At 39.7% G+C, this 16958-nt stretch overlaps 1 protein-coding gene and 1 pseudogene across 13 annotated transcripts in view; both read left to right on the top strand.

The window, feature by feature from the left end:
- Window positions 1-16958, top strand: part of RNF14 (ring finger protein 14) — a 28895-nt gene that overhangs the window by 1846 nt on the left and 10091 nt on the right. For 7 of the 13 annotated variants that reach the window (XM_036314923.1, XM_036314922.1, XM_036314918.1 and 4 more), the window contains 7 exons: window positions 1919-2091; window positions 3494-3663; window positions 5168-5319; window positions 8092-8619; window positions 10445-10673; window positions 14439-14611; window positions 16434-16564. In XM_036314923.1, coding sequence (XP_036170816.1) covers window positions 3510-3663; window positions 5168-5319; window positions 8092-8619; window positions 10445-10673; window positions 14439-14611; window positions 16434-16564 — 1367 coding nt within the window. In that variant the 5' untranslated portion in view covers window positions 1919-2091; window positions 3494-3509. Of the gene's footprint in view, window positions 1-1181; window positions 1314-1918; window positions 2092-3493; window positions 3664-5167; window positions 5320-8091; window positions 8620-10444; window positions 10674-14438; window positions 14612-16433; window positions 16565-16958 lie in introns of those variants that run through there. The other 6 variants (XM_036314924.1, XM_036314925.1, XM_036314921.1 and 3 more) reach the window with 4 other exon arrangements.
- Window positions 246-1413, top strand: LOC118659002 (annotated as a pseudogene).

Here is a 16958-nt window from a genome sequence, read left to right as displayed (position 1 = left end):
TTAAAATTATGGTTTCATATCATACTTTTGCATAATTTTGGGGTGTTCATAGGATTCTCCATAACTCATCTATGGGCTACCCCTCCCTTTACCCTCACTCCCACTCCCAGCTCAGAAGCCTGGCTCTAAAGCATTTATTTTTTATTTATTTTATTTTTTAAATATATTTTTATTGATTTCAGAGAGGAAGGGAGAGAGAGAGAGATAGAAACATCAGTGATGAGAGAGAATCACTGACCGGCTGCCTCCTGCACGCCCCCAACTGGGGATCGAGCCCACAACCTGGGCATGTGCCCTGACCAGAATCAAACCTGGGACCATTCAGTCTGCAGTCTGATGCTCTATCCACTGAGCCAAACCAGCTAGGTCTCTAAAGTATTTAGAGTGAACTTAGTCTTTTCCTCGCTACCTTGAGGGAGCCCATACAGCATTGCTCTTGATTCCCATGCAACTTAAAGGGAAACTTTCACACTGTCCAGAGCCCTTGGTTTCCTGCAAATGAAGGAGGAGGATGTCCTCAAATTCCTTGCAGCAGGAACCCACTGAGGTGGCACCAATCTTGACTTCCAAATGGAACAGTGCATCTACTAAAGGGAAAGTGATGACATTTGCATCATAAATCTGAAGAGAACCTGGGAGAAGCTTTTGCTGGCAGCTCATGCCATTGTCACCATTGAAAACCCCGCTGATGTCAGTGTCATATCATCCAGCAACACTGGCCAGTGAGCTCTGCTGAAGTTTGCGGCTGCCATTGGACCCACTCCTATTTCTGGGCACTTCACTCCTGGAACCTTCACTAACCACATCCAAGCAGCCTTTGGAGCCAAGACTTCTGATCCCCAGGCTGACCACCAGCCTCTCACAGAGGCGCCTTACGTTAACCTGCCCACCATTGCTCTGGGTAACACAGATTCTCCTCTGTACTATGTGGACATTGCCCCCCCTTGCAACAACCAGCGGGCTAACTCAGTGGGTCTCACGGTGGATGCTGGCCCGGGAAGTTCTGCGCATGCATGGCACCACCTCCCGTGAACACCCATGGGAGGTCATGCCTGATTTTTACTTCTGCAGAGATCCTCAAGAGATTGAAAAGGAAGAGCAGGCCGCTGCTGAAAGGCTGTGACCCACGAGAAATTTCAGAGTGAATGGGCTGTTCCAGCTCCCGACTTCACTGCTGCTCAACCTGAGGTCCCAGACTGGTCTGAAGGCGTGTAGGTGCCCTCTGCCTATTCAGCAGTTTCCTACTGAAGACGAGCACTCAGCTTGCCACTGAAGGCTGGTCTGCAGCCACCACTGCTCAGGCCACTGGATGGGTAGGAACAACTCCTGAATGGTCTTAAGCTGTTCTTCCACAAACTCTTAACAGAATGGAAATAAGGTTGACAGAAAATAAACAGTTTCTTTTAAAAAGTTTGCCTGTGTGCATGTGTGTAAGTGCTTTTAAATATCCTACTGTCATGCTTACATTACCTAATGTGGAGTGTCCCTTTGCAGGATTAATTCATTAGCAGGGAGAGGAAAAACTGGAGGGGGATAGGAAATGAAGGAACAGAAGCAGCAGAAGAAGAAAGAAACAAAAACTAGATGTTTTTCAAGGGTTTTGTGATGTACTCTCCTCTCATGACCTTGACGGTCTTTCTCACTCCTCCCAGGTCTGAAATCAGTAAGATAAGACTTGTCTCACTACCTTGGTGGTCCTTTTCAGCTCCTCCCAAGGCTGAAAATGTCAGATAAGACCTCTCTCTGCTGGATACACGAAAATGCCCCTTTAACCTTGTGACTCAGGCTGTTCTGGGAGAGTAGTATTCAGCTGCAGATTAGGATTGACTGTGTGTTTGATTTAAGTGGCAATAATGGAAATTCAGAATTTAAATTTGGAGAGGGTGCTAACACCATCTTTTGTGTGTTTTTTCTGTAGATGGCAGGATTTCTATAGTATATCTAGTATGAGTTCCACATCTTGGCCTCTTATCCAACTTCAGCAGTCTCATCTCCACCATCTGGAGAATAAATGGGATATTTGCATGAATTCCAGACTCTGAACTGAAATAGACTGCAGTGTTCATATTCTTTTCTTGTTATTATTAACAGGTACTGACTGACCTCAAATGGAACATGTCATTGTCTTAGGGCTGCAGCATAAGCAGAACCATTTTCATATGTTGGAGCAATTATTTTTTGAAAGTGGCATTATTTTAAATGAATTTGTCTAAATTTTGTAGTGTCACCTCTTATAATCTGAAATGCCATGTCCTAACTTAGTTTTATACATTTCAATAAGAAAATTTTTTGTTAAGAGGGAGAATATTTGCAAATGCAATTATAGTCCCAATATTTTAATTGACAGAATGGTAAATTTTTGTTGTTTTGATTAAGCTATTTTCATAGATTCTCATTCATATTTTTTTACATTTAAATTATCTGAAATTTTGGTTCATATTTTAGTTGCTGTGATTAAAAAGCATTGATTCATACTTTAATTGTAGCATATTTGTGTTACCTAAAATAATGATAAATCTTAAACTTGATTTGACAAAATTTGGTATTTCCAAAATTTAATGTTACTTTGCTGCTTCCTTAGTTACCTAATTCTCTTATATAGTATCTGTGCCTATGACATTTCTAGAACAGGGTTTTCTAAACTGTGAGTAATTTTGTCCCTTCAGAATATCTGGCTATTGATTTCAGAGAGGAAGGGAGAGGGAGAGAGAGATAGAAACATCAATGATGAGAATCATTGATCAGCTGCCTCCGGCATGCCCCCTACTGGGGAGCGGCCCACAATCCAGGCATGTGCCATTGATTGGAATCAAACCCGGGACCCTTCAATCCTCAGGCCAATGCTCTATCCACTCAGCCAACCCGGTTAGGGTGTCCAGATATTTTTGATTGTTACAACTCTTTTTTTTAACTTTTTATTTTTATTGTTACAACTCTTGAGGGAAAGGCATGCTATTGGTATCTAGTTGGTTGAAGCCAGGGTTACTGTTACAACATCCTATACAGAGGACAGCATCTCACAACATAGAATTATTTATTCCCATGTCAATAGTGCTGAGGTTGAGAAAACCTGCCTTAGAGATTCCTGTGGATTTAAAAAATTCATTTATTTTTTAAAAGTATATCAAATATACTTTGACTTCTTTTGTGGGCAGGGCATGTTGCTAGGTTTAGTGGACAAGCCAAACTAATTTGGGATTTGTCCTTAAAAAATTTTTTTACATTATGCTTTTTCCCCTGAATTAGTTATATTAACTGATAAAGTCAGCAGTTAGAAGCACCAAAGTCATTCTTTTTGGAAAAAAGGCTGTTATTATTGCAAAGCTACTAGAATATTAGACATGCCTGTCATTTTTTTAGTTTAGCAGAATAGTGAGAATATTGATTTATTCTTTGCACTTCTTTCTGAGGAATTTTTGTGTGTATGTGTGTGTGCTACTAGACTTTTCCAAACTCAGCCTTTCCTGTTCTTAACTGATGTAATTGTCTTTAGCTCCTCAGAAAATTAAATGTCGGCAGAAGACCGAGAAGCCCAGGAGGATGAATTGCTGGCCCTGGCGAGTATTTATGATGGAGATGAATTTAGAAAAGCAGAGTCTGTCCAAGGTGGAGAAACAAGGATCTATTTGGACTTGCCACAAAATTTCAAGATATTTGTGAGCGGTTAGTTAATGTTCTCTTAAGCTGATTTTTCTAAATAAAGATTATTCTCAATTTCTTAGTGAAACTTAAATTATTTGTTTTTCAATTACAGTCTACATTTAGTATTATTCTATATTGGTTTCAGATGTACAGCAAAGTGGTTAGAATACCATGTACTTTACAGAGTGGTCCCCCGAATGCTTCACGTACCCAGTTGGTCCCATACATAGTTATTGCTGTTGTTACCTATATTCCCTATGTTGTAATCTACATCTCTGTGACTCTTCTGTAACTATCAATTTATACTGCTTAATCCCTTCATCTTTTTCAACCAGCCCCCCTTCCTCCCTCCACTCTGACAACTGTTAGTCTGTCGCTCTATCTATGAGTTTGAAACCTAAATTATTTATCACCTTGTGTTTTTAAGCATCAGTGATAAGTGGTATTATTACAGATTTAGTGCATGTTTCTGTTTTAAGTGAAAATTGAACTGGGAGGTAAACAGTTTTCAGTTTGATTCCACCTTTTGACCATTGAATTTAGGATATTATCTTCATATTCATGCATTCTAATCTTCTAACTAGCAGTTTATCAGCCACGACTCATGGGCTATTAAATAGAGATAATAAAAGAGGAAATTAAATAATGTATGTGAAAACATTTGGAAGCTTTAAAGTATCATGGTGGTGGTTAATACTATTTGTTTTCCAGAATTATTTAAGCCAGCGGTCACCAGCCTTTCAGACCTCATGGACCACCAGTGTCCGCAGACCACCAGTTGGCGACCGCTGCTCCAAAGGTTTCCTTAAACCAGTGGTCACCAACCTTTTGGACCTCACAGACCACCAGTTGGCGACCGTTGATTTAAACTACTATAAACATGCGACATGTGCTATTGCTCTGTGGCCCTTTGCTTCAGAAAAACAAAAAACTGCTTTATTTGATACAAACATTTACAGGAGACTTTGATACACACTTTCTCAAATATTTCTATTATAAAGGCATTGAGAAAAGAAAGTGTGATAATGTAAAATGAAACTTTGTGTTGTGTGCTGTATCTTGTCCTCAAGCCTGAGATCATTATGTTGGAACAAATTGTCCCAACTATGATTCATGGGTAGTTGATACATGCTGATCTAAGTAGGTCATGGCTCTTTGATAGGAATAAACATGCCTTTCTCTAGATTGTGTTTTTAATCATCTACTGTAAAACAATAACAAAAGAAAACATTGTGTATTACTTGCTCTTTACTGTTAGGAATTGTACTCAAAAATGAATACAAGAGTAAGTTGTGTATCATCATTATAAATTTCATGGTGCTTAGTAGATTTTTCAAGGGCTTACAAGATTTTTTTTTTTTAAAGTGGCGGCTAAGAAGTTAAAATTAGGAACTAGAAAGTGCTTTGGGGGAGGGTTTTTAATCCCCTCAACAAAAACATTAAGTCTTTCTTGAGCACTGCTCAACAGTAATGGACACTCAAGTATTGACCAACTGATCCTTTCTAATCTTTGTTTTTGGTTCAGGCAATTCAAATGAGTGTCTCCAGAATAGTGGCTTTGAATACACCATTTGCTTTCTGCCTCCACTTGTGCTGAACTTTGAACTGCCACCAGATTATCCATCCTCCTCCCCACCTTCATTCACACTTAGTGGCAAATGGCTGTCACCAACTCAGGTTAGACCCGAAACTTAATTTCTCTTATCCATTTTTAGAAACTTAAAAAATCAACTTTAATTGAAGACTACCTTGATCTTGACTTCAATGCATGGAGAACAGATGGCTTTGGATTTTGTAATTTTTTCCCCTTGCCTTCATGAATCCTAATGTTAATGGGTTGAAAATGTTTGGTGCTTTAGAAAGAAATGGCAGTATTAAAATTATTAATCATTATGAATTGCAATAGGAGTAATTTCTAATCAAGTATATTGTTTCTTTTCTTTTTTTGCTATTTTCCCATTTACTCTGTATTGTGATGAAACAATAAGTTTCTCCTCATTTTCCTTAGATGTTGGAATTACTCTTTTTTTTCTTAGTTTCTTATCCATTCCTTAAAAGAAAGATTTAATTGTAATTAGGAGGACTAAAATTGATCTATTATAGTTAGAATAAACACATTTCTTAAATAAACATAATAAGTGCTTTTATTTTTAAAGCTCTGAATAATAAGAACAAATAATTGTTGACTGGTCTCTCACACGATATGATTACACCCAAATAGAAATGTATACGATTCCTGTAGATAGCTCATGAAGGCTGGAGACCTTATATTCTGAGCAGTAACTTCCTCTAGATTATATAACCCTTTCTAGTAACAACCTTAACTTGTGATTGAGACATAAAGATGACTTGAAGCTAATATAGAGTGTTCTGAGGTAGATAATGGATTAATAGCAGCTGCTTTTCTGGAAGTCATGATGAAGATTGATAGATTGATGTATATTAAGACAAAAGCTGTCAGAGTTATTGACCTTAAGGAACAGCTTGTCAGTTTTTCCTTTTGGATCATGTATTTTTCATTCCCTCCCTTCTCCCTGCCCCAATAGTCTAATCTTTAGATAAGAGTGCTTTTATAAAATTGAGCTTTAAAAACAAAATTAAACTTAAAAAAAGATAATACACATAGAATAAAAAGGAGTATTACCTTACATTCTAATAGCTGTGCCAGAGGCAATACATGCTAGACAGTGAATTATTTGCCCACTTCCCAATATTAAAGGCTATTTGACATTTAGATCACTGATAGTTGACTAAATTATTTAGATATTTATAGTCCCATTTTTCAAGAGAACTCCTGATATTTTATATCCATGCGTGTGTATGCATATGCACACACACACACACGTACCACACAAGGACAGATTAGTAGGGTGTGTGGCTGTAGGTAGTTTCAGATTCAGTCAAATAGAATCTACTTAATGCTAGCTTTGGAGGGTGTAGGAGAGGAGAGTTGTTCATTATTTTATGTTATATAGCTAAAATTACAGTAGGATTTTCTATCAAATAAAAATTTTGTGTATGTAATTGACATTTAACTCATCTTTTATACTCCTTCTTGGTTCAGTTCTTGTTTGTTGCTGGGCCCTGATTCCTTGGCATTATGAATTTCACCTGTTGATAGTGAAGTTGACACATGGACCTGTCTTTCACTGAATTGGGGTTGGTAAACAGAAGGGAAATAGGCTTAGTTTTCTTATAGTTTCCATTATTCCTCTCCCAATATATATACATGCACAGTCTCTCTTTTTCTCTTTTCCTCTTTCTATCTCCCCTTTCTCACATTTATGTATATCCCTGATGCCTCTTTTGAGAAGGGGCTGGAGAAAAGAGGATGGAAGAGAATGGCTTCTTCATTGGATTTTGCTCAAACAAAACTCAAAGCTTCCCTTTTAGTGTTTACTCCATTTTACAGCTTTCAACAGGTTTCTAAAGTGTGGTTGATCTTATAAGCATATTCATGTAAATGTGGAAAATCACTAGTGGTTTTAGTTCATGCCTGTGTAGGGTTGAGTGAGCAGCAAGGAACAGAAAATGTAGTCCTGTTCACTTGTTATTTAAATTTACAAAATTTATTTGCATCTGAAGACTTAATTTTTTTGTTTGCCTAAAAAGAAAACCTGCTTGTAATTCCTGAGTTCTGCTTACAAGTATTTCACATTTCTAATAGAGAGTCCTCTTATATTTGTCATTCAAATAAAACAGACTACTTCTAAGGTAGAAAAGTTGAAATAGTTTAAACTTTGGTTGCTTACCTTAGAAAGTGTGAATTTTCCCTATGGCAGCCAAACCACATTGCAGGCTTGTAATCATGTCCAGGTTCAATATCAGTCTGTCTGCCCCCATTAACCAGGTTCTGGCATAAGCCCAGATTGCTTAGTTAAAACCAGCTTGTAAATCTGAGTAACAAGGGCTCTGAGGTTGGATCCTGTTACTGATCTTTTCATGAGTTGACTTTTTGATAGGATTTGGAAGAATTAATTTAAAACCTTTAAACTGTTCTCTTTCTAACTATTATTGCAGGGTATCTACAGGGCTAAGGCTCGACAGGAATAGAAACAGTTAATTTTAGAACTGGATCTCTTTCTCCTACCTGAGGTATAGCAATATTAACACAAAGGACAGTTAAAGAACAGAGAAAGTCCTCCATTCAGCGGAGCATATGTAAACCTAGTTCTGCATGTTCAGTCATACCATCTCTCTTGTTTTCATGGTACTTCCTCTAGCTTCTGACTTTGTCTTCTACTATGGCTCATGTTGCTGAATAATTTAAGAAGTGATCCAATAAGAATGAATATTGGTGCTGTTTTATAGCACAGTGTATCACAGCAGTGGGAAAAAAAAATCATTTTAGGAAGTGTGAGAGCCTAACTTAAAGTTTCAAGGGAAATCAGGAGTTGAAAGCATCATGATCTTTCCAAACTCACTGCATCCTTGTGTGTTTTTTCCTAGCTGTCTGCTCTCTGCAAGCACTTAGACAACTTGTGGGAAGAACACCGTGGCAATGTGGTCCTGTTTGCCTGGATGCAGTTTCTTAAGGAAGAGACCCTAGGGTACCTGAATATTGTCTCTCCTTTCGAGCTCAAGATCGGTTCTCAGAAAAAATTGCAGAGAAGGACGGCTCAAGCCTCTGGCAACACAGAGCTAGATTGTAGAGGAGCAGCTGGATCTGCTGTAGACCAAGAAGAAGTTGTGGATGAGAGAGCCGTGCAGGATGTGGAATCGTTGTCCAGTCTGATCCAGGAAATCTTGGACTTTGATCAAGCTCAGCAGATAAAATGCTTTAATAGTAAATTGTTTCTGTGCAATATCTGTTTCTGTGAGAAGCTGGGTAGTGAATGCATGCACTTCTTGGAGTGCAGACATGTGTACTGCAAAGCCTGTCTGAAAGACTACTTTGAAATCCAGATCAAAGATGGCCAAGTTAAATGCCTCAACTGCCCAGAACCCAAGTGCCCTTCAGTGGCTACTCCTGGTCAGGTAACTTTACCGACAGCTGCATCCTAATTTCATTTCACAGAGGGAGACATCTCAGGAACTTCCTTGCTAGGGCTCATCAGGGCATTCTGAGTTCTTGGAGCCAGCCCACAAGTTGTTTCACTGTATCCATCAATAATACTCTGGTCTTGCCTAGCCTGCGTGGCTCAGAGGTTGAGCGTCAACCTATGAACCAGAAAGTCAGGGTTTAATCCTGGTCAGGGCACATGCCCAGGTTGTGGGCTCTATCCCTAGTATGGGGCGTGCAGGAAGCAGCAGATCAATGGCTTTCTCTCATCATTGATGTTTGTGTCTCTCCCTCCCATTCCTCTCTGAAATCAATACAAATATATTTTTAAAAAATAAAAGAAAGGAGTTTTAAAAAAAGAATGCTATGGCCTTGCCCTGGCCAACGTTACTCAATGATTGGAGCGTCAGCCCTGGAGTGTACCTGGGTTGCAGATTCAATCCTTACCCCTGGTCAGGGCACACATGGGAGGCAACCAATTGATGTGTCACTCTCACATTGATGTTTTTCTCTCCTATCTTTCTCCCCTTCCCTCCTCCCTTCTACCATCTCTAAAACTCAATGGAAAAAAATATCCTCACTCCTCGGGTGAGAATTAAAAGAATGCTATGGTTTTTACCATTTAAGCATACATAAATGCTTTCTTTGCTGGCCTCAGAATGGGCAGTCCTCAGCAGGGAGGAATGTTGAAAAGGTGTAAAGTAATTCTGGTGACTTATTTTGTATATTTACTAGAATGCCATCAACCTTGGAGAATCACTGCCTGTCTTTGTGTGAGGTTGGGATCTGAAGGGGTATCCCTTGGAATGGTTAACCGAATCATTAATAGACTGTAACATAAGGACAGCTTGCTTGGTGTGATTTTTTTTTTTTTTAATATATTTTTATTGATTTTTTACAGGGAGGAAGGGAGAGAGATAGAGAGTTAGAAACATCGATGAGAGAGAAACATCGATCAGCTGCCTCCAGCACATCTCCTACTGGGGATGTGCCCGCAACCCAGGTACATGCCCCTGACCGGAATCGAACCTGGGACCTTTCAGTCCGCAGGCCGATGCTCTATCCACTGAGCCAAACCGGTTTTGGCAGCTTGGTGTGATTTTAAAAAATTAAATTTATGGAGGCATAAATGTACCTATTTAAAGTGTACAGTTTGCTTAGTTTTTTTTTTGTTTTTTTTTTAATGTATTGATTTTTAGAGAAAGAGGAAGGGAGCGAGAGAGAAACATCAGTTGTTGTTCCAGTTATTTATGCATTCATTGGTTGATTCTTGTATGTACCCTAACCAGAGATCAAACCTGCAACCTTAGCGTATCGGGACAGTGCTCTAACCAACTGAACTACCCGGCCAGGGCCAGTTTGCTTAGTTTTGACAAATGTGTAGGTCCATGTAACCACCATCTCAGTCAAGATACAGACTTGCCATACTTGGTTAGATCTTTTTTTTTTTTTAATATATTTTTATTGATTTCAGAGAGGGAGGAAGTGAGAGGGGGAGAGAGAGAGAAACATCAGTGAAGAGAGAGAATCATGGATAGGCTGTCTCCTGCATGCCCCTACTGGGGATTGAGCCCACAACCTAGGCATGTGCTCTGAGCTGGGATCAAACCGTGACCCCTGGTTCATTGGTCAACATTCAACCACAGAGCCACCCCAGCTGGGCTTGTTTTGATCTTGAAGTGAGGTAGAGGGGTTTCATTTATGTGCATCTGATTTGCCCCAGCAGCCTAAGTTTATCCTCAGGAACAGAACTGGTTGGGAAATTGTCAAACCTCTGTGTTTTAAAATATTTTACTCCAGGTCAAAGAGCTAGTAGAAGCAGAGTTATTTGCCCGTTACGATCGGCTGCTTCTCCAGTCCACCTTGGACCTGATGGCAGATGTGGTGTACTGCCCCCGCCCATGCTGCCAGCTGCCTGTGATGCAGGAGCCTGGCTGCACCATGGGCATCTGCTCCAGCTGCAATTTTGCCTTCTGTACCTTATGCAGATTGACCTACCACGGCGTCTCTCCATGTAAGCTCACGGCAGGTAAGTTGTATCAATGAACTCAGTTCTCTTGTCCCCCATCCCCCACCAAAAACCCCCAAACTCATAACTTGAGTTTTCCATTTGGAAGTATTTATTCAACAGAAACTTTTGTGTTAGATACTGTCCTCACTTTGGTGGATATATTAGTGATCAAATGCCTTCATGAAACTTACATTCTAGTGGAGGAGACAGGCAAACAACATGTAAAAAATATCAGATGATAGTAAGTGCTAAGGAGGAAAAAAAATAAAGCAGAGATAGGATATTAAATGTTCTGAAGGGGAAGGAGCTTGGGATTTTACTTTGGAAAGCCAGGGGGAAGCCTCAATGGCAAAGTGATTTGAGTAAAGACTTGGAGGAATTAAGGAAACAAGTCATGCAGATATCAGGGGACAACAGTCCAGGGAAGGAATGGCAAGGTCATTTTTATCTATGGACGTGAAATAATGTCTGTTCTGGCTGGCAGATGCATAGCTGTCACTCTTGTTTCCATGGCACATATGTCTGATCAGTCATCAAGTGTTTTCTCATTGAGGTCAGGGAGGCCTCAGAATCTTCCTGAACACAGCACTTCAGAAAGCCATCCTCTATTGAAGTAGACACAAGATATATAATCTGTTTGCCATTTCTGATCTAGATAAGGATTGAGAAGGCAGGCCTTTGACATAGATTTAACTGGACTCTCATTTAAATGGACTTGGTCTTTCTCAAACTAACAGGGATGATGATAATAGCTACTTTAGGATTGTTGTAAGGAAGAAATTCATTTGATTGTATTTTTCAAAAGTATTGGTCCTTGCCCAGCTAGTGTGACTTAGTGGCTGAGCATCGACCTATGAACCAGGAAGTCATAGTTTGATTACCAGTCAGGGCACATGCCCTGGGTGTGCAGGAGGCAGCTGGTCAATGATTCTCTCTCACCATTGATGTTTCTCTCTCTCTATTTCTCCCTTCCTATCTAAAATCAATACAAATATATTTTAAAAAATAAATAAAAGTATTGGTCCTTGACAGAGTAGGGGAAAAAAACTAGTCCTTCACCATAGATAATTTTGAGAACAATGGGCCAGTACATGTAAAAGGCAAAGTGGTAACTAGTTTTATTTATTTACTAGAGGCCTGGTGCACGAATTTCATGTGGAGGGAGGGGGTGTGTGTGCGGGGGGTGGGGAGGCCCTTCAGCCTGGCCTGCACCCTCTCCAATCTGGGACCCCTCGGAGGATGTCCAGCTGCCTCTCACAATCCGGGACTGCTGGCTCCTAACTGCTCACCTGCCTGATCACCCCTAACTGTTCTCCTGCTGGCCTGATCGCCCCTAACTGCCTCTGCCTTGCCCTGCACCTGGGACCCAGGATTCCCTCCTCCAGCTGGTCGCAGGCACCCGGGACCCGGGCTTCCCTCCCTCTGGCCAGCCGCAGGCACCCAGGACCCGGGCCGGCTTTGCCCAGGTCGGCTGCAGCCGCAGGGGACTGTGGATGGGCGGCTTCGCCTGGGTTGCAACCGCAGGCACCCGGGACCACAGAGCGGGTGGTTTGTCTCTCTCCTGGACCGCAGGCACAGCCGCTGGCGCCCAGGACCATGTGGACCATGGAGACCGTGGGGCGGGCAGCTTGTCCCTCTCCTGGGCCGAAGGCGCAGCCGCAGCCACTGGCACCCGGGACCGTGGGGCGGGTGGCTTGTCCCTCTCCCGGGCTGCAGCCTGGCTGGTCCTCATTCCTCTCTCACAAGCTCATTTGTGTCTGGCTGGTCCCCATTTTTCTCTTCCCAGTGTTGAGTGTCTGAGCCCTTATGGCGTGAGGGTGTGACAACTGTTTGCATATTAGCTCCTTATCATATAGGATTTTTGGTGCCCTTGACCGGAATTGAACCCAGGACCCTTCAGTCCACAGGCTGATGTTCTATCCACTGAGCCAAACCAACTAGGGCAAAGTGGTAATTATTAATGCTGTTATTATTATTATAGTTACTAGTTGGCACTGTTAGAGTGTTATTATCTTCAAGAAAGTACCTTGAGGAGAATGAGTAGGTGCTGCCATTGCCTACAGCAGAGTCTTGAAGTGGTCCAGTAGATGGGTTGAAGAACTCACCACAGCATAATTATAAGCCATTTATTAGATTTCTGTAACCTTAGCATTGAGAGGCTAAAGTACATTTCACGTGTTTCACAGCACTTGAGGAAAAAATGGAAGGTAGACTTAGGGGCTTCAGTAAAATTTGGCATCTGATTTCCTCTCTCTCTCTCTCTCTCTCTCTCTCTCTCTCTCTCTCTCTATATATATATATATATATATATATATATAGATAGATAGATAGATAGATGTTAGATTTTACCGTATAAAATATATGAAATACTAGCATTTTTATTATTTTGAGAACATTAGAGCAATAACCTTTGTCCTTAATATACCTAGGAACACAAAATAATTAACATTGTTGAGAGTCTTGATCCTGTTGAAAAATTAAGATATTAGGATTATGAACAAAAGCCTTTTGTGTATAAGTAAAGGCTTTGGGAATGGCTGCCTATTCATTTAAGTGATAAATAGAAATCAGAGTGAAGAGTATCAAGGGAAAAGGTGTCAGGAGGAACTTTTTAGTAGCTGTGAGTGATAAATTTTATTCACTGACTTTTTTTTAATATACCAAATTAAACCGCCTTTGCCCTTAAGCCAAAGGTGCTTTTGTTTATTTGATAAACCTTGTTATTATCAAACTAGAGGCCTGGTGCATGGATTTGTGCACTGGTGGTGTCCCTCGCCCAGCAGTCCGACATCCTCTGAGGGTTCCCAGAGTGCAAGAGGGCACTCTGCAAAGTTGCTGTCACTCTGCAGCTCCTGCACTGAGCGTCTGCCTCCTGGTGGTCAGAGTGCGTCATAGCTACCAGCCAGTCGGCCAGTGGGCCTGTCGGCCTGTCTGTCGCTTAGGCTTTTATATATACAGTGGGGCCTTGACTTATGAGTTTAATTCATTCCGTGACGGAGCTCGTAACTCAAATTACTCGTATGTCAAATCAAGAAGTGAACGAGTGAGACACGTGATGCTGGGCTGATGTGGCGTTCACTGTGAGGTTCGCTGCGCCAGCTAGCAGTGGGGTATCTGAAGCTGGCTCGTAACCCGAATTTTAGCTCGCAACTCAAAGCAAAAAATCGGCCGAGAGAGGGCTCGTATCTCGAAAAACTCGTTAGTCAGGACACTCGTAAGTCAAGGCCCCACTGTATATAGATGGTGAATGATGCTGAGTTAGTGGAAAATCAGTGTCTGTTTCAACCTTTGCGTTTTTTAGATAAGTCAGTCCTTAACTGTACACCACTAATTGTATAAACATATCAACATTAATAAGTCAAAATCAAAAGGAAAAGATAACCTATTATTCTACCACCTTTACCAAATTCAACTTTTCTAGTTGGAGGATTCCTTTTTGTTCTTTGTTATTTGTGCATGTCTAACTTTACCTAGTCATAACCTAAATATGCTTTTTTTCTGGATTCTGTAATGAGTATTTTAATTGAGCTGTAGCCATCCTAACTATAAGTTTTTAATAACAATATTATGTCACAAATGACTCTTTCGCACATAATTATTTCCTTGGACATTTAATTTGTTTGCCATTGTTATGTGCATTTCCATGCATATAACTTTACTTTGGATTATGATAAAGTCCCAGAGGTAGCATTATTGAGTAGTCAAAGGTTATAGCCATTTTTAATAGTTTTTAATCAGCATTGCAAAGTTATATAAAAGTTAATTTTCCATTTCACTTTCTAGAGAAATTAATAGACTTACAAAATGAGTACCTGCAAGCAGATGAGGACAATAAAAGATTTCTGGAACAGAGGTATGGTAAGAGGGTGATTCAGAAGGCACTGGAAGAAATGGAAAGTAAAGAGTGGCTAGAAAAGAACTCAAAGAACTGCCCAAATTGTGGGACTCCCATAGAGGTAAACAGACTCACAGGCATGTTACGATCATCTCAAGAAGCCTATTAATTTTATGACTAATTAAAAACATTTTGGTATTTATTAAACCCTCTTACTTGGAAGTTGTAAATTAACGACTTAATATTGTCATCTATTTTAAATGTGTGTAGATGTCCCTTTTCAAAGTGCTTTCATACAGTGACAGCTGTTCTCACATTATATCCCCCCCTTAAAATTGAATGGGAAGCCATCCTAGAGCCAGAATCAACTCTTAACTCATCTATGTGATTTTTAAAAAATCAAGCCTGACTTCTTCTCAGAACTTTTTATCCTGGAATTGAACACACCTGTTTAACAAGTATATGCTTAAGAAATGGGCACATTTTCCCAAATGTATATAAATCTATTGCTTCTTGACAAAAATCTTAATATGTTTTAAAATCAAAATATATCTTTGTATTTGATTCTACTGTGTCAATCCATTACAGTAGTCCTCTTGAATCTGTGGGGGATATGTTCCAAGACTCCAATAGATACCTGAGGATGATACTAAACCCTATATATGTATTATGTATTTTTCCAAAACATACAAACATACCCATGATGAAGTTTAATTTATAAATTAGGTACAGTAAGAGATTAACAACAATAACTAATAGAATAATTATACTATAATAAAGTTATGTGAATGTGATCTTTTTACATCAAAATATATATTACTGTACTGTGTTCACTCTTGAGATGATGTGCAGTGATACAAAATGAGGTGAATTATATAGGATTGTGATGTAGTGTTAGGCTATGGTTACTTGAATATGAGTGCTGCGATATGGAAACAGGCTAATGAGAAGGAAAGATTCACGCCCTGGTTGAGATGGCGCAAGGTTTCATCTCACTACTCAGAATGGTGTACAATGTAAAACATGAATTGTTCATTTCTGAAGTTTTCCATATAATACAGGGTGAGGCAAAAGTAGGTTTACAGTTGTTCATACGGAAAATAATACAATAATTAATGAATAATACAAAAATAAACTGTTTTGCATACTCACAACTATAAACCTACTTTTGCCCCACTCTGTATTTTTGGACCATGGGTTAAGCATGAGTAGCAAAACTGCAGATAAGGGGGTACTACTGTATATCTGAACTGAACCTGGTGGTCATTCCCTAAATACTCCATTAAGGAAACTGACATTATATTTAACCAATTTAACTACTTCTGTGTATCTCAGCCCTATGATAAAGTGGAGGACTTGATACCAAATGTTTTTTAGATTTATGTAAAATGTTTAAAATCACATATATTAAATCCAAACATTTTAATTAATCTAACTACATTTTCTGGTTACAATATAGTGCATTTGGTTTGTATCTAGAGTTATCAGAAGAAAACTTGCTAAGTATCTAGTTGTAGGAAAGCCTGCTAAATATTTCCTGTTTCACCTGTAATGCAAAAGAGCTGGCATTAACTAGCTATCAGTGTGTTACCTACCATAGTGTTCAGCTCTGTATGAGGAAAGGGACTAGGACAAGGACAGTGGTTCTCAACCTTCTGGCCCTTTAAATACAGTTCCTCATGTTGTGACCCAACCATAAAATTATTTCCGTTGCTACTTCGTAACTATAATGTTGCTACTGTTATGAATCGTAATGTAAATATCTGATATGCAGGATGGTCTTAGGTGACCCCTGTGAAAGGGTCGTTCGACCGCCAAAGGGGTCGCGACCCACAGGTTGAGAACCACCGGTAGGAGAATGTTATACTGAATCTTTTTGGCATGTGCATTCCTCTTTTGCTTTTATAGCCTTGATATTTTTCTCTTTCTGTCTTTCCCACCAGAAATTAGATGGATGTAACAAGATGACATGTACTGGTTGTATGCAATATTTCTGTTGGATTTGCATGGGTTCTCTCTCTAGAGCAAACCCTTATAAACATTTCACTGATCCTGCTTCCCTGTGTTTTAACCGGTATGTACACAGAGTTCCCCAGGCTCAGCAGCAGTTTTTGGCCCTTCATTTGCAGACCACAGATCCAGTGTTTGACTTGGTGCTTTGCTTATTAGAGAACTCTCTTACACACTTCCCACATATGTGAATTTTTATATTATTTTCTTGCAAATGAGGTTTATGATGAAAATATGCCACCTGGAAAACTTCCTTTTTGTCCTCCTCAGCTTTTTATAGTAAAAAATTTTAAATAGAAAAGTTGAAAGGATAAGACTGAATAGTAGGATAACGTCCACCAAAATTATTAATTGAGAGTGTTTTGCCATATTCTCTTTTTTTAAAAAATATGTTTTTATTGATTTTTAGAGAGAGGAAGGGAGAGAGAGAAACTTAGATGTGAGAGTGAAACATCTAT

The sequence above is a fragment of the Myotis myotis genome, unplaced genomic scaffold (assembly GCF_014108235.1).
Source record: "Myotis myotis isolate mMyoMyo1 unplaced genomic scaffold, mMyoMyo1.p scaffold_m19_p_6, whole genome shotgun sequence".
NCBI classification, from domain to species: domain Eukaryota; kingdom Metazoa; phylum Chordata; class Mammalia; order Chiroptera; family Vespertilionidae; genus Myotis; species Myotis myotis.
Note: the sequence above shows the minus strand (reverse complement) of the source record. Positions and strands in the feature narration are given on the sequence as shown.